At 50.2% G+C, this 21,543-nt stretch overlaps 1 protein-coding gene across 1 annotated transcript in view; it reads left to right on the top strand.

Moving 5' to 3' along the window:
* The first annotated feature begins 283 nt into the window (after window positions 1-283).
* SLC9A3 (solute carrier family 9 member A3) overlaps window positions 284-21,543 on the top strand; it is a 45,427-nt gene continuing 24,167 nt past the window's right edge. The window contains 1 exon segment of the mRNA XM_079784709.1: window positions 284-545. Coding sequence (XP_079640835.1) covers window positions 329-545 — 217 coding nt within the window. The 5' untranslated portion in view covers window positions 284-328.

Raw genomic sequence — 21,543 nt, 5'->3', positions numbered from 1 at the left:
GGGTTGAGGACGTGGGAAGGTGAGGCCAAGGGGCCGGTCAGGCCCGGGGTGGGCGTGCCAAGAACGCGCGACGGTGTCTGCGCTCGCGTGTGCGCAGCGGGGGCGGGAAGGCCCCGCCCCGGGGCGGGAGGGGGCCGCTGGATTAAAGGCCACCCGGGCGGGCGGGACCCGGACAGCAGCCCGCACCCAGAGCGCTCTCGGCTCTGCGCTGCCCGACGCGCGTCCAGCCGGCTGGCGCGTCCAGCGGCCCCCGCGCAGCGCGTCCTGCAGAGCGCAGCCGGACTTACACGACATGAGCGTCCGGACTGGACACTGAGCGGTGGGGACGATGTCGCAGCGCGGGGCACTAGGGCCCGGTTGGGGGCTTCTGCTGGCGTTGCTGCTGGCGCTGGGCCAGCTGCCGCAGGTGGGGGGCGTTGAGGAGGAGCCTGGCGGCGAGCACCAAGAAAGCGAGGGCTTCCAGGTGGTCACCTTCAAATGGCACCACGTCCAGGACCCGTACATCATCGCGCTCTGGATCCTCGTGGCCAGCGTGGCCAAGATCGGTAAGCAACTCCGGACTCGGAGGGCCTCGGGGTTCTGGCCCCGCCGCGACTTTCTCTCTACCGACCCCGCCTGCGCTCCAGGCTCCACGGTCTTCCCTGTGGAAGGGGCGCGTTCGGTGTCAGTTGCCCCGCGGTCCGGTCCGAGAGCACCGCTCCCAGCCGCGGGGAATCAGCCCTTGAGTCAGGCAGGGCAAGGCTCAGGGGCCGCGAGCCTGGCCGGGCCCGGAGCGGCCGTGCGGGTCCCCGAGAGTCACCCGATCTTGCCGGGCAGGTGCCGGTGGGGAAGCCCGCGCACTCCGGATACCTGGTCCTGTGTTGGGGCTCCAGTCTGCCCATCCAGGCCTGCGGTACAGCGCGTCTCTCCTGGCGCTCCTGCGCCGGGTTTTCTGTCTGTCGGGCTTGTGGGGGGCTTTTTAATGCCCTGAAAAGGGGAATGCCCTTGTTGTCAAGCACCGAAGTGATACTTTGTTCCCAGAGCAGAAGGGGAACGGTGCCGCTCAGAATTAAACCCAGTAAAATCCTGCTTATAGGAGCGATTTTCCCATTGAGAGTGTTTCTCTTTTTAAAATCCCTTCCTGTCAGATTTCTTTTCTTCTAACTTGCTCCTTTGAGCCAGCAAAGTGGGATTGCCATAACTCCGCAGCAAGGCGATGGGAAGATCATCTTTCCTAAGGGCTTAGGAGGACTGAAGTTTCTAAGTGCCGGTCAACACCAGGGAGGGTCTTAGTTGAGGTGTTGGAGGTGTAATAGCATTTGTAACTAACTAGGGGGAGCCTGAGGGAGGGCCCACTGAGCGCAAGGTCTGAAGACACCCCCCCACCTTCCCCCCACCCTCTCCATCCTTGCCCCCCAAGGAGCTGTAGGTGGCAGGAACAGATCACCAATGGTTTTGGAATGGGGAAGGGCAAGGCAAGAAGAAGAGGAGTCCTTCTGGGGCCTTGGAGGGCACTGACGTGCTCAGCATGCTGGGAAAGACAGGTTTGGGGCAGGACCTTAGAGGGCTTTGGACCTGGGGTTCGGGGGTACCTGGCAGAGGCTGGCTGCAGCTTGTTTTTCCTTCACTTCCTGCTTATGCCAATGGCCTCCCTTGAAGTCCCTCTCTTTCCTGCTTTGTCTTTCTTAGGAGCTCCTTCTGCCTCCTCCCTCCTATGTCCTGGCATCTGTGTAGCCCCTTGGCCCCACCTGCCTGGTCACCTTGCTTACTCTGTGCCCCACGGGAAAGCCCTGTGGTCTCATAAGCTGTGTCTCTGCCAGATGCCTCTGCCAGGGGGAGACCACTGACACGAGCCATGTCCAGTGTGACATTTACTGGGCAAGTCCAACCTCAACGTCTGGGCGTACCCTGCCCGGACGCTCACACTGCTCACCTAAGAACTGACCTGTTTCTGGGGCACAGTTGTAGTTGGGGGGAGGGAGGGGAGTGGTGTCTCTTCCTCTGCCACCTTCTTTACTCTGTGAAACCACCATAAGGATGATGACACGTGCAGGGTGGGCCCAAGACACTCTGGGAGGTGCAGCACCTCTGTTGTGTAATCAAGCATGCATTTTCTGTCTAGCCCCGGTGGCGGCACAGGCGTGGAGCCTGGCATATGAAAGTCCAGTGCCAGCCATCAGGGCACCAGCTGTTCAACCTTGAGTGGGTGTGGGGACCCTGGGAGGGCGGCACTGACCCAAGCATTTGCCTGGCCCAGATTTCGTTACTCACCCAGGAAGAGCCATGGCCTGCAGGTCTCCGAGCACTCGGACTGTCCGAAGAGGGCCTTCTCCGGGTGGGGCCGCCCACTCCAGCCGCTCCAGCGCCGTCTCCTGGGCAGGGCAGAGTGTGTTTCCCTCCTGGCACTCACCATCTAAAAAGTCTCACCTCAACAGCACCACGCCCTGCAGGCTGTAATCCTGGGAGGCTGGAGGTAGGGGCTCTCAGGACAACATTAAGAGGATCCCAGAGAGAAGACCCCTGGAGTGCCCTCTGACCCGGGGTCAGGCCTTGCCCCATCCCTGCCTACATATTCTTCTGAATTTGGAGGCTTCCACTATGATGGCATCGGGGCCTGGCCTGTGACTAGGCAGCACTACACACACTCAGTTTTCCCGTCTTTAAAAGGAAGCTGGGACTGCACCCATGCCCAGCCTTGCTCCCTCCCTGTCCTTCCTTGTGGCCTCTCCCCATTAATCCTATACCCTGGAATCCTCTGCACTGACCCTGCCCAGTTCCCAAGGCCACCTTCATGGCCCCACCTCTTTTCCCTGACCTCTGAAGTCCCCCACCCCTTACTGCCTTGTCCTGTCCCCATCTTCTGAGGCTGTTCCTTCTTCATCCACCTTGGGGCCCTGCCCCTGGGTCTGGACCTAAGTCCTCCCTCCCACCCCAGGTCCATTCTCCCTTCACGGCCCCACACCCAGCACCTCCAGGTACTGTCTCCCAGGGGCCCCCATCTCCAGCCCAGGTTACCTGAAAGCGCGGCTGGTCATCAGGCATCTCTGCACAGACATCTCCCCACACCTCAGAGGAACCCCCACTCCCCCCACTTCTCAGCTCTCCAGGCTCAAAACCAAGGCTTAGCAAACAATATGGACCCACCGCTCACACTTAGCCACCCAAACCAGGAGTCACCTCGAGCCAGTTACCTCATCTCAATGGTCCCCACTCACTCCAGACCAGACCCAGCTGCGCTCCACGCCCTCCAAGGCTTGGGTCTCACCCCCCACAATCCACTGTGCTCTCTGCAATGAAAATCAGAACTCTGACCTAGTTTCTGCTGGACTAAGCCAGGGACTTCCCACTGCCCAGCCCACCTCCCTGCTCAGCCCTCTGCATTCAGGTGCCCACCCCTACCCCACCGCCCACCCCTAAGAACTCTGGACTTACACTTGAGGTCCTGACTCAGGGACCAGACCCCCTCAGATGTCTCCCTCCCTTCGAAGCCAACCCTAATGCCTATCGCTCAAACCCCTAAAGACTAATCACGCCCACACCTTCCCCTGACTGGGCCAGGAGTCCTCGTGGCCGTGGGTCCAACCCATGCACAGATGAGGGACGTGCTTGGATCACAGTGTACTTCCTCCTGCCCCACAGTCCAGGGTTCACACTTGTTAAGCTACTTGGCCCCTTTCATCATTTAAAATGGTCAGGGATCATCCAGACTATTTGAGTCTCAAATTACAGGAACAGAAGAGCTGGATTGATACTGATTTCCAAACACCTTGTGTTGGAGAGGTCAGATTTCTTCCAGCCATTTGTAACCTTGTTGGGGAAGGAAGGTGCAGGGGACCCTGAGACACAGGCAGTAACTCCTGCATAAGCTTCACGGCAGCGTCTCTGCTCAGCAGCTGGGGACAGAGAGTTGTGGAGAGCAGGTCACAGCACTATCTTGGTGGCCCGGGACTGGGTTCTGCCACTTTGCAAGGTGAGGAGCAGGTATGGCTCTTGTACCCACCGATGTCCAATGAGCCAGCAAAGTCGGACTGCAAGCTCCCCACATGTATACATCTGGGCCTGTTACTGCATCTTTAGGAAATTCAGAGGAGCAGGAGGCCACTGAGGCCAGGGAGCCATCCACAGCTCAGGGACGGGTGGAAAATGAGGGTGAGGATCCTTATGCAGTGGGTGGTGTCTGCCCTTGGTGGAGGGGAAGGGGGCTTTCTCTGGAACAGCCGGGAGCCCCGGACATGTGCTTCTCTGGGGGGTCCCGAGTCTGCAGCCACCCATACCAGGGTCACTTTGGACCTTGCACCAGGCCAGGCTTTCTCTCCCTAATAGTATTATTCTCAGTCCTCAGGCCTCCCCTGGCTGTGTGACTTCTGTCTAGACGCCCTGCCCAATGGTGGATTTCTCTGCGGTATAGCTGTCGGGCACTGGGTGTCTGCCCTGAACTATGCTCCAGGCTGTGTGGGAAGCTCTGGGGTGGTGTTTAACTCCTGGGTTAATTACTCCTGCTCTGGTTTTAAATGAGGAGCCCCTGACTCCTATCCCACTCTCTCCTGTGGGCTCCTGAGCACCTTCCACCATGCTCTCCTCTCTGCACCCCCTGAATTTCCCTTGCTGGCCTGGAGGGAACGCATGAGAGGATCTGGAAGACAAGGATGGCCTAGAAGGGCAGAGTAACCAACAGGAGTCCCAGTGGAACCTATCCTCCCAAGAGTAGACAGTCAGTGGGCCCTAGTGGACCCCATGCCTCACAGGACAGATGGAGTCAATGGGAGTGAAGACCCATTATCCACGGCCTGGAACCAAGGACTCTCCCTGGAGTCTGTAATGGAGGGAAGGTGCCATGCTGAAGGTGTAAAGTCTCCCTTTTCAGGAACTGCCCACGGGAGAATTAGCCCCTGGCTATAAAACAATCCATGGGCATTCGGAGCTAAGGTATTTTGTTGGAATAATCTGAGGAAGGGGGCAAAGGTCAGGCAGTACGATAGCACCCAGTCCTGCCTGCTCCAGAAGGGACTCCCAGGTAGCCTTCCACCTGGGCCAGCTTCCCGAAATAGTCCAGAGAGAATCACTACCAATTCCCAGGACTCCAGGCTCTTCTTCGGAGCCTGGCCCGGTCAGCCTTGGTACGCATGCACAGGCTCTGTGAAGGCAGGAGTTTGGTGAAACTTAGCTCTGGGCTCTCTGATCTGGCCCTTAACCAGCCTCACACTTTATTTCTTCACAGACATGTTCAGCCCACCCCACCCCCAGTTCTGCCCCCCAGCTCTGGCCCAGTAGGACAGAGGCGGGATTTCCTTCCACATGCGCCAGGCCCTTCCCCATGCGCTCCCCAAGAGCCAGGGAGTGTTTAAAGTCGGGGTTCCCATCCACACATCTTCTCCCCATTTTCTCTCCGCTCCCTTTTGGCAGCGAGTTTTACCAGGAGCTGTGCACCTAAAGCGGGTGGGGGAGCTCAGTGTCTGATGAAGGAGGCGAGCCAACATCAGGGCTGGCCAAGGTTAGGGCTGGCCAAGGTCAGGGCCAGTCTCCTCAGCTCCTCTACCTGCCCTATGCTGGCAGGTGCTCTGAGTTTCTCTCAGAGAAGGGGCTTCCCTGGCTCTGTCCCTGCTCCCAGAGCATGGTATCCATGGCTCTGAGTCTGACAGCTGGCAGCTCTCTGGTGTTGGGTCTCAGACACCAAGCTTTGGGGTGCTGAGTATTGGGATGCTGGATCTCAAGTACCAGGTATTAGGGTACCAGGCCTCAGGGACCATGTCTTGGGGTGCTAGGTATTGGGGGGAATCTGTGCAGAGCCCGCTTCCCCACCCTTAGCACTGGAGCCTAGAGTGGGTGATTTCCTGCTTGAGCCATGCTGGACACAGTGGGGTCTCTGCCCCTTGCATCCAGAAAGGTTTCAAGGCAGCTGGGTGGTTTCCTAGTATGAGAGTCTGAGCTGTTTGAGGTTTGCTCACCTGGGGCAGGTCTTTGCCCCCACCCGTGCCTGTACCTTGCTCACACCCTGCCCCCACCCTCTAACCTCCAGCCCTTCTTCCTGACCTGATCGCATGCGCTTGTTTCCAGCTCTTCTCTATCTCGTCATATCTTTGTCTTCTATCTCCTCCTGTCTGTTCAGAGCTGGGGAGATAGCAGTGCTGGGAGTCCAGGTGCCGGCAGCACCCCTCCCCACCCAGCCCTGCCTGCAGAGCCCATCAGATTGGAGGGGGGTGCTGAACTCAGGGGGGGCATGTGGGCTGGGGGTGGGTGAGTTCGTGGCAGCCTCCCATCCACCCTGCTGTAGCCCTGCTATACAGTGGCTTTTCTTGGCTTCACCTGAAGCTCAGACTCCTACACACACACACACACACACACACACACACACACACACACACACACCCCTCCCCAGTCAGGCAGGTCACCAGGAATTGGAGCCCCACCTACCCAGGACCTTTCTTGCCCCACCCCTTCTGAGCTCAGAACCTCCAGCCCCCTACCCCCAGTTCCTGAGGATGCCCCCACAACCAGGTCAGTGTTGCAAAGGCAGGGACTGTGTATTTCTCTTCCTGTTGTGTACCCAAAGCCCAGAGGCCTGCCCAGGTTCCTGAAGATCTGCTTTGCAGGGGTGAGGGATGAATGAATGAGTGAGTGAACCAATGAATACACTGATGACTCTCAGCTTCTAACTTGTCTGTGAGCTTCCTACAAACCATCCAGGTGCTGGGTCTGGGAAGCAGCTTCCTAAACTCTTGGCTGAATTCCCCCCCACCCTCCCAAATTGCCATGCAGCCTCTGGTGAGCCGAGCGGCACACCCTGTGACAACACCCTCCAGGCAGGCAGACCATTGGCAAGTGGCGCCAGCATTAGCTCAGAGCACTGTGGGCGTGTTGGGGTTCAGGGTGGGGAGCACCATCACCCCAAACAGAGCTAGCCTGGGTGGGCCACGTCCCCGGGGAGACGGCACGCTCGCCTATGCATGTCTGAAGTGCCCTCCACCACAAGCTGAAATCGGCGGCCCTGTTCGCGACCGTGCAACCTTCTGGATTAAGACAGAATGACTCTGCCAGGTCCTGACATGCTGGCCTCCAGACACACAGACACCTGCACAGGTCCTGGCTCATGCACCTTCCTGGGACACAGCCTGGAACTTGGGTCCCAGGCAGGTCAATACCCTCAGCATATTGATGACTCTTTTGGGTTTGAACGGTTTGCTTTATCAAAATAATCCAAAATGTTCAATTTTTTTTTTTTAAGCAGCCATAGTTCTGGGCACTAGATGAGCTCTCACCAGTGTAATATTCATTTAACAAATGTTAGTGCTGCCACATGCCTGGCACTGCTGTAGGCCAGGAGGAGGCCACTTCAAACCAAATAGACCCAAATGGAGGGTAGCATTTGTGCAGGGACAGACAGATGCAATCATGCCACAGGATAATGGCATTAAGTTCAATAGTGAACAAATGATGGGAGGAGTGAGTCCTTGGGTAAGGGGAAAAGCATTTTCAGAGTGGAGCAGCCAGTGCAAAGGTGCTGTGGTGGGCATGTGTCGGTATACCTGAGGAGCAGCTGGGAGAGCCACCAAGGGAGGGGTGGGAGGTGAGGTCAGAGGGGCCAGGGAAGTGGAGCCATGAGAGCTTCTGAGCTGAGGCGAACTTGACCCCACTGGGAGGTAAGGCAAGCTGCTGCTAGTGCCAGGCCTGGGGCCTCTTATTGAGTGGTATGGAGCACGATGACACCAACTGCTGCTTGTTTGAGAGATTTTAGAAAGTCTGAAGCCTGAGCCAGGACAAGCCATTTATATGGAGAAGCCACTGCAAACAGCTTGGGTGGGGCTGCAAATTGGGTGGGGTGAGTCTCAGGGAATCATCAGGGCCGAGCAAACAGTATGAGCCAGGTTGATGGATACTCAGATATGGGGCTTGCCAGTCAGCTCTGTGATGGAGGAGGATGAGGGAACAATGACCCCTGTGAGCACCCCTGTCTGGGAGAAAGCTGCCCTGAGTTCTTGCTCTGGTTCCAGACAATCCAGTTCCTCCCCATATGTCCTTGGATCCCCGCAAGCTGCAGCCCCAGCACTGGAGCTCAGAGGGAGTGAGTCCGTGTGCCTCCCCTTCGCAAGGAACTGCCTGGGACTCCAGCAGCCTCCCTGTTACTCAGCCACAATCCCCACTGGTTTTTATAGCCCAACGTTATGGGCGCTTCTCTTCACAGCACTGGAAGCCTGGGCTGAGGGGTCTGGTGTGGGGCTGGGATCCCTTGCTCCTCATGGGAAGCCTCTGCAGCCGAGATATCCCTCCTGATTAAAAAAATACCACACGTGTGCGTTGGACCAGCCTGTTCTGCACCTCCGCCCCTCCTACCAGTTTCACTGTGCTTTCTTTAATTCTTTAGTTGTAGGACTTCCATTCAACCAGATTTCAGGTGGTTCTGAATGATGGTTGTTCTGTATTTTTGTTGTAATTTTGTTGTGAGAGGTGGTGAGTATCAGTGTTTACCTACGCCGCCATCTTGGTTCTCCTCTGTTGGCCATTTTTTGCCCGAGGGTGATTTGTAAAGGGGAAAAGCCCTCTGATTTCATAAGATTCTTCCCAGTAACGTGTTCAGGATAAACAAGTCACAAAACCAGTGCATATGTTCGCTAGGATCTGATTAGAGATGCAAGCTCTTCCCTCAGGAGCTCTGACGGCCTTGGTGAGACAAGGCCTCTGAGAGCTGAAGAACCCACCACGCTGTTGTTTTGGCCTCTGTACCTCCAGCTTCCCAGGAGGGTGCATGCCTGGGAGGTAAGGAGGGAAAATGGTGCCTGACTCTTTAAACTTGAACCACATGCTGGGGTGGCGATGACCACTGACAGCACCAGGGCTGTGGGTTCCCATGGTGAAGCCCTGGGCAGCACCTGAGCGGGGTGAGTGCTGACGTATTATTCCTCAGGTCATGCAAGGTGCCTTGGCTGGGCCTGGAGTCCTTCCTTGGAGCTGGCTGTGTCTCAAGTCCACATCTATAACCCAAGTGTTCATTCAGGTCTAAAAAGAGGTGAAAGCCCCATGGTTTACTGGGTGAGGGGTCAGAGTCCAGGCAAAGGGGTCAGATGGCAGCCAGATGCAGGCTTCCCGTTTGTGGGACATCAAGATGGGCCTCAGAGGAAGAGAGGTGGCTGAGCTGAACGAGAGAGGCTGCGGGGAGAATACTCAGGCAGAAGCACCAGCCCAGGGGGCTCCAGTGGGTGGGGGGCCAGGGCCATTTGGGCTGCAGTGGTGGATGGTTAAATCCTGAAGATGAAGATGGGGGATGGGGCATGGTTGAGCCAAGGTGTCTCCCAGGCACCACCCCCCCCCCCCCCACACACACACACACCCTGATAGAATGCTCTACTTCAGGCACAGATATGGTCCCTGCAGACAGACCAGTGTCAGCTCCAGGAAGGTGTCTTGTGAACCATCCTAGCCCCAACTCCAGCCTCTGGGGGCAGAGATAGATCAGCTCCTTTCTGGGTCAAACCAGTGCTCAGGGTTGAAGGAGTAGGGCTGCTGGGGGAGGGTCGGATTCTGTTTCTTCCCTTCCATGAATTCACCACCTGCCGAGCTGTCATGCCAAAGTCCAACCTGGTTGAGTTCTCAGCTGGAAAAGGGTTTCTTACAAAGGCAGGATTGGAAAGCTGAAAATGCCTGTTTCTAACAGCTTTTAGAACAATGCAAAGGGTGGAAACCACCAGCTCATAGGGCCTCTGTTCCTTCTAGTACTTAGCTAGCTCTAGTTTTGCTACGGTCTCCCCTTCTGCTTTCCCTTGGAACTTGGCCCGTATGTGCTAGGCACTCAGCATAGTTCACCCTCACCCCCACTGCTTGCTAGCTAGATATGGACATGAACGGGGCAGGGCCACCGGGGAGGCCCACGTCTGTGCATTTCCATGTGCATGTCCATGTGTAGTTGTGCGTGTGTGTGTGCATATGTGTGTATGTGCGCTGGTTCCGATGAGGTTGAGAGCTTCAGCCTATGGCACTAAGATCTATTCCCCATGTGGCCATGGATCCTGGGCCTGGATTTGAATCCTGGCTCTGTCATTGCCCCAGGCCCCTCAATTACTTCTGTGGCACCAACATCCCTATGAGGGATCAGTAAGGAGTGGGTGAAATTAGGGCCAGGACAGATTGGTGGCAGGCACTTAGGGGATATCCAATTAACTCGAGTTACTGTCACCCCCACACATCTGATGGGGGGTTGGCATGATGGCTGTGGAACTCTGGACACAGGGTCACCAGGAAGGCTCCCTAGACCCACCCCAATGGGAAAAGCTGGGCTCCCAGGAGAATGGGCTAGGGAAGAGCCTGGGGTGTGGGAAGAGGCTGAAGTTACCCCTTGGCTGACCTTGGGTGAACCCATTGGCGGCTTGTCCCACTGAAAGTGTGTAGTGGGGTCACAGAAGCCTTTCCAGCTTGAGAAGTCACCAGGCACCCCCAAGAGCAGGGCACCAAGGGGCCTCAGTCTCCTGCTCCTTCCCAAAGGCCAACGGAGAGGCCAGACTCCCTGAAGGCAGATGTCATCCCCATGTGGTGACAGCAGTAACTCAGTGACTGAGCGGAATGTGCTATAGAGTGCACATTGTAAAGCAAAACCACACTCCACGTGCAGCATCGATACCCATTTCCATGTGCTGTTCCTTCAGCCAAGAATCTATGGATGAGGACAGTGTGTGTGTGTGTGTGTGTGTGTGTGTGTGTGTGGTGTGTCGGGCGGGGGGGTAAGGGCATGGGGTGGGGTGGGAACCGGGTGGAGGGGAGCTATGGGGGAGGGGGGAAGAGCAACAACTGTAATAATCTGAACAATATAGATTTAAAGAAAAAAAAAAGAATCTGGATGAGGGACCAGCTGTCTCTGTCGCCTGGGGCAGCAGCTGAGAAGCCTGTGAGACCAGCGGTACTGGGCCTGTTCAGTCCCCTGGGGGCAGCTCCAGCCATCTCAAGTTAGCCCTTCTGGGCTGAGGCTGGGGCAGGCCCCCAGCGCTTGGATCTCCTGGAGGGAAGCAGGAGGGAAGAGGCTGGTCACTGTCCCTGAGCAGATACCACCCCAGCTGCAACTCCCTGGAATTTGAGACTCTCCAGGGCCTCCCACACCCTGGCTCCTGCCTGGTCTGCTGCTGCCTCTGAGAGGCCTCGTGGTCGCCTTGTCTGAGGGCAAGCTGTTGTCCCTTCTGAGCCTCAGCCTCCACAGCAGGGACAGGGCCAGCAGCAGCATCTCTCTCAGGTGTGGCTGTGAGGGTGGACTCAAGCAGGTGGATCGAGTGCCCAGAAAGTAAAAGGTGCCTGATGCACTCCCTGCGAACATTTGTAATTACCCTCCATAGGGCCCAGCATAGTGCCCAGAGATCAACAAACCATCGCTGAATAAAAACAAAAAATGCCAAGACAGTCACACAATAGCTGCAGACATCTATATCTCGGCCACTGAGCTGTGGATCTCACAGCACCCAGCAGGGGCAGGGCCAGTGTCCTTCGATGCTGGGTAAGGAGGGGACCCAGCAGTCCCACCCCACACACCTATTACCTGCAGCCTCTTGGTCCTCACTTGTCCTTGAGTTGGGAATGATTTTGTGACCCTGTCCTGGAGGAGCCTGGTTTCCACCCACTGAGTCCCCAGCTACAGGGTTACTTCATGGAGCTGGTCAGGCTTATGAGGCGTGGTCCACCCTGTGATGGTGTTGGCCCCATGCAGGTGCACCTCACACCACAACCGCTAATTTACCTCTTCTTTCTCCACTGTATCACAGTGCTGGGGTTGATAGCCATCTCCAGTACAGTGACTGGGGGCACGGGGGTCATCATGACTGCCATTTAAAAATATAGTTAGTGAACAGAGCAGGGTCAGGGGTCAGGTGTGGGATGGGGCCTCTGGACACTGTCACCATGTGCAGGTGTTGGCAAGTCCAAACACCCCTCTCCCCCCAATAAAGCTTACTTTTCTGGAACTGGAAAAGGAAGGCAGTGTTAAGTTTGTGAGGAGTCCCTGGGGTTGTCAAAATCCTTTACTCATTAACTCAATAATGCTGAGAATGTTCGGATGGCCAAGGTGCCCTCAGCCCCAGGCTGGAATGAGTCTTGCCCCACATCCTGTATTTTGGGGCCTTGGGGCCTGAGAGGAGTGTATCCTGGCCCCAGCAGCCCCCCTGGCTTCTGGGGTGTCCCCCACAGGAGCACTGGCAGGTGCAGGATGGGCACACGTGGCCAGCCACCCAGGGACAGGATGGGCTCTTTTCTGCACTCAGACCTGACACCAGCTCAGCGTCAGGAAACCCCCCACCCCAGCCAGGAGCTCCAGCTGGCACGGGGGGGGGGCGGGGGGAGAACCAGGGGCTTTGTCTTTGCGCTCACTCTCCTTTGAGAACCCCGCCGGGCTGCCCATGTGAGGGCCACCCTCAGTGGGCTTTGCATTTATATTTCTGGTTTTCTCAACGGTCTGAAAATTCGTTTTAGTGTTAATGCGCTGAATGTAAATCAAAAGAGCAGTGTGCCTTCCCCAGCCAGTGCCAGGGTCTTGCTAAGTGTGTGGTGTGTCGTCTGTAATCCTGAATTGTGCTTGTGGCCTGCAGCTAACACAGAACCGAGTAATATTTCTCAGGTAGAACTGATGTGGCACAGTTGTGTTTGCTCTGTCCTTGGCGGAGGCCTGGCCCCTGACCCACATCTCTAGTGGCCACCATCAGGGGAGAAGTGCTCAGGGCAGGCAGCCCTTGAGTTAAGTGGGTCCATCATACCACTCAGCCACCTGCAAGAGCCTGAGGGGCTGTGTTTATCTCTTTTCAGCTTAAATCTATGCTACGGGGCCTCAGTGCCTGACTGTGGGAAGTTAAACAAGATACTCTTCCCAGGAAGAAGGTTCTCCTGCTTCTTAATATCCCCCTTGGGGTAGCACCCTGTGCCTCCATCAAGGGGAGCAGGGAGGGTCTGAGCTCACTGGACAGCCTGGCCCTGAACCTACCGTCCTGCCATGAAAGCCACTCGGGTAGCCCATGGCTGGGCCCAGGAAGGATGCCTGTGCGCGCCATGGTGAAGGTGTGTGCATGCCGTAGTAGGTGTTCAGCATGCCATGGTAGGTGTGTGCATGCCATGAGAGGTGTGTGCATGCCGTGGTAGATGTGTGCATGCCGTGGTAGATGTGTGCATGCTGTGGTGAGGGCATGTATAAGCCATGGTGTGGGGGGTATGGGGTGGAAGATCCCTCCTTCCTATTACCCTAGCCAAAAAATTAAAACTAAAGAAAATAAATGTCAGCTTTTCCCTTTTGCTTTCATGGGGCTTGGGGTAGAAGCACTCCATGCACGTTCCTTGCAGGAGTCTGATTTTTATCTTTACAATAGCCCAGAAAAGTCTAGACTATCTATTATTTTACAATGAGGAAACCAAGTCTAAAAGAGATAAAATACTAATAATAACTTGTAGTAAGTGCCAAGACAGGTCCCTCCTACAGAAAGCCGTCCAATGTGCAGCAACGTGACTCTGATCCCCCTAAACTCCCCCCCTCCGTAGGTGTGGCTCCATGAGGGCCCCTGCAGCTGAGGGCAGGGGGCAGCTCTCAGCCAGGCCATTCAGCAGGGCCTGCCCTTGGCTCCTGACTCTTCTGCATTTGAGGCACACAGCGGGATGTGGTGCCACAAACGGTGTCTTGGTTCTCTGTGTTTGCCTCCAGGAGCTCTTGTCTGCATTGGCCCCAGTTGAGCTTCTTTCTAGAGACTCGGTGCCCCTGCGGGACTTCTGGGCTGGCGGCGTCTCGTGGTCCTCTCACCCTGGGGAGCCCTTTGTCCTCAGGCTGTGCTGCATCATATAAAAAATCAACAGCCCCATTGCTTCCTGCTGCTCTGTGGCCTGTGACAAAGTCCTGTCTTTGGTGGATGGTGCTCACAGCACCCTGATAGTGGAACCATGGGGACATGGCAGCCACGTGAGCAGGCACAGCCTTGTTTATGATGCCATGGGACATTGTCCACACATTGTGTCTGCAGGAAGATGTCCTCAGAGGAAGTGACCTTGCTGGGATTTTTTACATGAAACTTAAAGGTTAATGAAATCCAAACTCTCCCCCGTTCAGAGCATCTGTGTACCAAATCCTTGTAGTCTTTTGGGGGGCCCCTCTCATCCCCCCAACCCCATGCCAAAGTGAAGTGTCTGCATCTTTGCTTCAGTGGACTTTACAGTGAATTTGATGGTTAGAGTCAATCCCCAGACCTCCAGCCAACCACAACCCCAATTGAGGGCGAGATTTTTCTCCTCTCACAGCGGCTTCCGGTGAAGTAATGAACCTTTCATGTTCTTGAAACTTAAAAGCCTTGATAAAAAACACATCTCTGATTTGCCCAGCCAATCAGGCCTTCAGCTCCCTCATTCTGAGACGGGGGGCCACCGCATGTGCCCTTCCCTGCTCCTTTCCCATCTTGTTCAGGAAAAAGGAGCTCGCGTGGTGCTGGTCCAGATCTGCGGGACTCTGATGTGACATCCTCCCTTCAGTCTTCCCTGCTTTTCCCGGTGCGCCTGTCACACTCAACTGAATCCCTGCTCAATGAGTCATTTGTTGAACAAGGTCTCAGAGACAGGATCATCAGCTACCTACTGAAGTTGTGCCTCATGTGTCGTCAGCTTGATTCATGAGTGGGCTCTGCCTTTCCCTCTTCTGAGGTCCTGGCCAGCCCCAACCTCCACCCAGCTCACCCCCAACTCCAGGTGCTGCTTTTAAGGACTTTCCCCCTCCCCAGACCAAATTTATCTGCCCTGGACCCTCAGCTTATCTCACACCTGTTCTAGCTCCACTTAAAGATAGTGAAGCTATCTTCAGATCAGTAGAAATCATCCAATCTGAAGAATTTATCTAATCTGTAAATTTGTATATTTCACTAAACTGGGGGCATTTGGCCATCATTTCTTTAGGTGTTTTTCTACCCCATCCTTTCTCCCCTTTTTTCCTGGGACTCCCATTACTCATAAATGGACCTTTTGCCATTGTCCCACAGGCCACTTGAGGCTCTTCGTTTTGTAATCTTCCTTCTCTTTGTTCTTCAGATTGGACAATTTCTATTGATGGATCTTCAAGTTCACCATCTCTTCTGTCATCTCTGTCTGCTGTTAAAAGCCTGTCCATTGGATTTTTCATTCAGATATTGAATTCTTCAATTCTAGAACTGCCATTTGGTTCTTTTAGCTATCATCTATTTCAAGGGCCAGTTGACTACAACCCATGGGTTGGTCACCTAATTTTGTAAATATAGTTATATTAGAATTCAACTGTGTGTTATGGCTGTTTTTTTTGTGCTAAATGGTGGAGTTGAGCAGTTGCAAAACAGACTGTATAGCCCACAAGCCTAAATGATTTACCATCTGTTGCTTTCTGGCCTTTTATTTCACTCATCCCCCACTCTCCTACCCTTTGGTAGCCATTGGCTTGTTCTCTATAGCCATAGATCTGCTTCTGTTTTGTTTTTGTTTTTTCAGATTCCATATATAAGTGAAATCATATGGCATTTCGCTTTGTCTGACTAATTATTTCACTTAGCACAACACCCTCTAGGTCCATTCAAGTTATTGCAAATGGCAAGATTTCACTTTTTGTATAGCTGACTAATATTCCATTGTATATGTATATACCACATACTCTTTATCCATTTATCTATTGATGGGCATCTAGGTTGCTTCCATATCGTGGCTTTTACTAGTAATGCTACAATGAACGTAGGGGTGCATATATCTTTTCAAATTAGTATTTTTGTTTTCTTGGGGTAAATACCCAGAAGTGGGATTATTGCTGGTCATATGGCAGCTCTATTTTTAATTTTTTGAGGAAACTCCATATTTTTTGTATAGTGGCTGCATCAATTTGCAATCCCACCATAGGGCACGAGGGTTCCCTTTTCTCCATACCCTTGCCAACACTTGTTGTTTGTTGATTCATTGATGATCGTCATTCTGACAGGTGTGAGGTTATTTCATTGTGGGTGTTTTTTTGTTGTTAATCCTCACTTGAAGATATTTTTTCCATTGATTTTTAGAGAGGGAGGGTGAGAGAGAAACACCAATGGGAAAGAGACACATGGATTGGTTGCCTCCTGCACAGGCCCCAATGGGGACCGGAGATCGAAACTGCAACCCAGGCACGTGCCCTTGATGGGGAATCGAACCCACGACCCTTCAGGGTGCAGGCCAATGCTCCAACCTCTGAGAATACTGGCCAGGGCTCATTGTGGTTTTTATTTACATTTTTCTGATGAGTAGTGACATTGAGCATCTTTTCATATGTCTATGGGCCATATGCTCTGGAGAAATATCCCGGTTCTCTGTCCATTTTTAAAACAGATTTTTTATTTTTTTTATTTTTTGGTGTTGAGTTGTATGAGTTCTTTATATATTTTGAATAGTAACCCCTTATCAGATGTATCATTGGTGAACATCTTCTCCCATTTGGTAGGTTGTCTTGTTTTGTTGATGGGTTCCTTCACTGGGCAGAACTCTTTAGTTTGAGTAAGTCCCATTTTTAATTTTTTGTTTGTTTGTTTCCCTTGCCCGAGGAGACATATCCAAAAACAATATTGCTAAGACAGATATCAAAGAGTTTGCTTCCTGTTTTTTTCTAGGAGTTTTATGATTTCAAGTCTTACATTTAAATCTTTAATCCATTTTGAGTTTATTTTTATATATAATATAAGAACGTGGTTCAATTTCTTTTTTTGCATGTATCTCTCTAGTTTTCCCAGCACCACTTATTGAAGAAACTGTCTTTACTCCATTGTATTTCCTTGCCTGCTTTTTAAGAGGTTCATGGACCATATAAGTGAGGAGTTATTTCTGGGCTCTTTACTCTGTTCCACTGATCTATATATCTGCTTTATGCCAGTCCCATATTGCTTTAATTATTGTAGGTTTGTAATATAATTTGAAATCTGGGAGCTTGATATCTACTGCTTGGTTCTTTCTGAGTGTTTTTTTGGCTATGCTGGGTCTTCTGTGATTTCATGTAAATTTTAGGATTACTTGTTCTAATTCTCAGAGAATGCCATTGTTGTTGTATTTTTTAATCCTCACCCGAGGATATGTTTGATTTTGTTTTTTGTTTTTTGTTTGTTTGTTTTTTTGAGAGAGAGAGAGAGAGAGAGAGAGAGAGAGAGAAAGAAATAGCTATGTGAGAGCAAAACATCCATCAGCTGCCCTCCACGTGTGCCCCAACAGGTGATCGAACCCAAATCCTAGGTATGTGCCTTGACCTGGAATCGAACCCCCCAAACCTTTTTGGTATATGGGACAACACTCCAATCAACTGAGCCACCTGGCAGGGGCACCATTGGTATTTTAATAGAGATTGTATTGAATCTGTATATTGCTTTAAGAATTTAGGAAATTTTAACAATATTAATCCTGTCAATCATTGAGCCAGGTATAGTCTTCCATTTATTTATATCCTCTTTAATTTCGTTCTTCAGTGTCTTATAGTTTTCAGAGTATAGATCTTTCACCTATTCAGTTAAATTTATTCCTAGGTATTTATGCTTCTTTTTCCATTTTTTAAAATTTAAATTCTTTATTGTTTAAAGTATTACATGAGTCTCCTCGCCCCCCCCCCCCCTTTCCATTGACCTCTCTCTGGCCACTCCCACCCCCAAGCTCCTGCCCTCACCCCCCTACTGTCTGTATCCATTGGTAATGCTCATATGCATGCATACAAGTCCTTTGGTTGGTCTCTTATCCCCTCACCGCCCGCCCCCGCCCCCCCCCCCCCGCCTTCCCTCATAGGTTGGGCAGTCTGTTCAATACTACTATTTTTGTTCATCAGTTTATGTTATTCATTATATTCCACAAATGAGTGAGATCATGTGATGTTTATCTTTCTCTGACTGGCTTATTTCGCTTGGCATAATGCTCTCCAGTTCCATCCATGCTGTTGCAAATGGTAAGAATTCCTCCTTTTTTACAGCAGCGTAGTATTCCATTGTGTAGATGTGCCACATTTTTCTAATCCACTCATCTGCTGATGGGCATTTGGGCTGTTTCCAAATCTTAGCTATTGTAAATTGTACTGCTATGAACATAGGGGTGCATATATCCTTTCTGATTGGTGTTTCTGTTTTCTTGGGATATATGCCTAGAAGTGGGATTACTGGATCAAATGGAAGTTCCATTTTTAATTTTTTGAGGACACTCCATACTGTTTCCCACAGTGGCTGCACCAGTCTGCATTCCCACCAGCAGTGCACAAGGCTTCCTTTTTCTCTGCATCCTGGCCAGCACTTGTCGTTTGTTGATTTGTTGATGATAGCCATTCTGACAGGTGTGAGATGGTACCTCATTGTCATTTTGATTTGCATCTCTCAGATGATTAGTGAGTATTTATGCTTTTTGATGCAATTATAAATGGGGTTGTTTTCTTAATTTCTCCTTTTGATCATTTATTATGATACATAGAAATGCAACAAACAGATTTCTGTATATTGATTTTTTACCCTGCAACTTTACTGAATTCACTTATTAGTTCTAATAGTTTTTTGGTGGAGTCTTTAGTGTTTTCTATATATATCATGTCATTTGCAAATAATGAGAGTTTTACTTCTTCCTTTCCAATTTGGATGCCTTTTACTTCTTTTTCTTGTTTGATTGCTCTGGTTTTCATTATTTTCTTCCTGCTGTTTACTTGGGTTTTGTTTATTCTTCTTTTTCTACTTTCTTTAGGTTCAAAGTTATTTGTTATTTTTTTGAATTTGTCCTGCTTTTTGAGATAGGCCTATATAGCATTAACTTCCTTCTTAGAACTACTTTTACTACATACCATAAAATTTGGAAAATTGTGTTTTCATTTTCATTTGTCTCAAGGTAGTTTTCACTTCCTGCTTGCTTTACCTTTTGACCCATTGATTGTTGGTATCCTAGCAAGTTGTTTGGCCTCCATATATTTGTGTTTTTTTCTAGTTTTCTTCCTGTAGTTGATTTCTAGTTTCGTGTTATTGTGGTCAGGAAAGATGCTTGATATGATTTCAGTCTGCTTGAATTTATTGAGGCTTGTTTGTGGCCTAATATATGATCTATCCTGGAGAATGTTCCATGTGCACTTTAGAAAATGTGTATTTTGTAGTTTTTTAATGAAATGTTCTATAAATGTCTTTTAAGTTGATCTAGTCTAATGTGACATTTAGGGCCATTATTTCCTTATTAATTTTCTGTCTGGATGATCTGTCCACTGATGTGAGTGGGTTATTAAAATGCCCTACTGTTCTTGTATTAGTGTGAATTTCTTCCTTTATGTCTACTAATACTTGCTTTATATATTTCGGTGCTTCTCTGTAGGGTTCATAGATATCTATGATCGTTATATCCTCTACTTGGATTGATCCCTTTATAATTAGGTAATGTCCTTTTTTGGTCTTGTGTTTTTTTAAATTGTTTTAAAGTCTATTTTGTCTGATATGAGTATTGCTATTCCTGCTTTCTTTTCACTTCTATTTGCATGGGATGTCTTTTTCTATCCCTTCACTTTCATTCTGTGTGTGTCTTTCCATTTGAAGTGAGTGTCTTGTAGGCAGCATATAAATGGGTCATTATTTTAAATCTACTCAGTCTATGTCTTTTAATTGGCACATTTAATTTATCTGCATCTAAAGTAATTATTAAGTATGTACTTACTGCCATTTTTAAAAAAATATTTTTATTGATTTTTTTTTTTTTTTTTTTTTTTTTTTAGAGAGAGAGAGGAAGAGGGAGATAGAGACAAATATCAATGTAAGAGATTGGTTACCTCCCATATGCACCCCAACTGGGGACCAAACCTACAACCTGGGAATGTGCCCTGACTGGGAATTGAACCAGTGACCTTTTGGTGCAAGGGACTACGCTCAACCAACTGAGCCACACCAGCCAGGGCACCATTTTGTTAATTGTTAGGGGTTATTTTTGTAGCTCTCTGTTCTTTTCTTCCCTTCAAATCTTCCCCTGTGGTTTCCTGGTTATCTTTGGTGTTTTGTTTTGGTTTTGCATGTGGCAGTAAAAGTACTACGTTTTTACTCCCCCATCTATGCTTTATGCATTTGATATCATATTTTAGATCTTTTTGTTTTGTGAATCTCCTAACTACTTATTGTAGTTTGAGTTGATTTTTGGTACTTTTGTCTTTATAGTAGGTATTTTTAATATCTGATTCACTGTACTTATTAAATATTTGGCTTTATCTGTGAGAATTTTTTCTTTCTCATATTTTCTTATTTCTGATTATAGCCTTTCCTTTTCTGCTTAAAGAATACCCTTTACCATTTCTTGCAAAGCTGGTTTAATGGTAAGGAACTCCTTCAGCTTTTGTTTGTCCGGGAAACTCTTTATCTCTCCTTCAATTCTGAATGATAACCTTGCTGGGTAAATTATTCTAGCTTGTAGGTTCTTTTTGTGTCACTCCCTTCTGGCCTATAACTGTTGCTTCTGAGAAATCAACTGATAGCCTGCAGTTTCCTTTGTATATACCTAGTCATTTTTCTCTTGCTGCCTTCAAAATTGTCTCTTTATTTTTAACTTTTGCCATTTTAATGACAATATGTCTTGGTATGGGTCTCTTTGCTTTCATTTTGTTTGGAACTCACTGTGCTTCCTAGACCTGGATTTCTGTTTCTTTCCCTAAGTTAAGAAAGTTTTCAGCTATTTATTTCTTTAAATAAAGTTTCTGTTCCTTCCTTTTTTCTTCTCCTTCTGGGATCCCTATAATGCACACTTGATGCTATCTCTGAGGTCCCTTAAACTACCCTAATTTTTAAAAATGTCCTTTTCTTGTTGCTATTCTGATTGGTTGGTTCTGCTGGTCTGTCTTCCAGGTTGCTGATTTGTTCTTCTGTTAGAGAATTTTTCACCTCAGTTATTATATTCTTCAGCTCTGCTTGGTTCTTTATTATACTTCCTCACTCTTCATTGAAGTGTTCCCTAAGTTCCTTTATTCTGCTCGATTTTGATGAGAAACCTTATGGCCATTTCTTTAAATTCTTTATCGGGCAAATTTCTTATCTCTGTTGGCTTAAGATATTTTTCCTAGGGATTTTTCTTCCTTCATTTGAGAGATGTTTCTGTCTTTTCATTTTGTCTGGCTTTCTAAGTTTGATTATATGAATTAGACAAAATAGCTCTCTCCGAGTCTTAAAAAAAGTGGCCTTGAATGGAAGCAACTTCCGTGAAGGCTGTGTGTGCTGAGTGTTTCTGGCAGGCTGATTGGAGCCTGACAGGAGCCCACAGAGCCTGGGGCACTGGCTTGTTGGGCTGGAGAACCTCTGGGCAAGGAGGCCAGGTGCATGGGGTGACACCAGTTGGTCCTGCTTGCTCCCTTTAGTCAGAGCAGAAATGGGCTCTGAGCAGTGTGGCTGGGAATATGCTACTGTGATCTTGTAGGTAGGCCAAAGCACCTGAGTAGGGCCCCCCACCTTGTCAAGGTGGAGAGGGACATAAGCAATGGTCCTCACTGGCACGTTCCACCCTGGAGAATTCCCGCAGCTCCCAGAGAGCTTCCACAATTTCCAAGTCTTCTCTATTTGGTCTGTTTCTCTCATTTGTTATTCAAAGGTTATTCACTCCTCCCTCAATTGTCTCTCAGAAGAAATTTCTTTC

The sequence above is a fragment of the Cnephaeus nilssonii genome (assembly GCF_951640355.1).
Source record: "Cnephaeus nilssonii genome assembly, chromosome: 2".
Classification (NCBI taxonomy): Eukaryota; Metazoa; Chordata; class Mammalia; order Chiroptera; family Vespertilionidae; genus Cnephaeus; species Cnephaeus nilssonii.
This window is presented reverse-complemented; position numbering and strand designations above follow the sequence as displayed.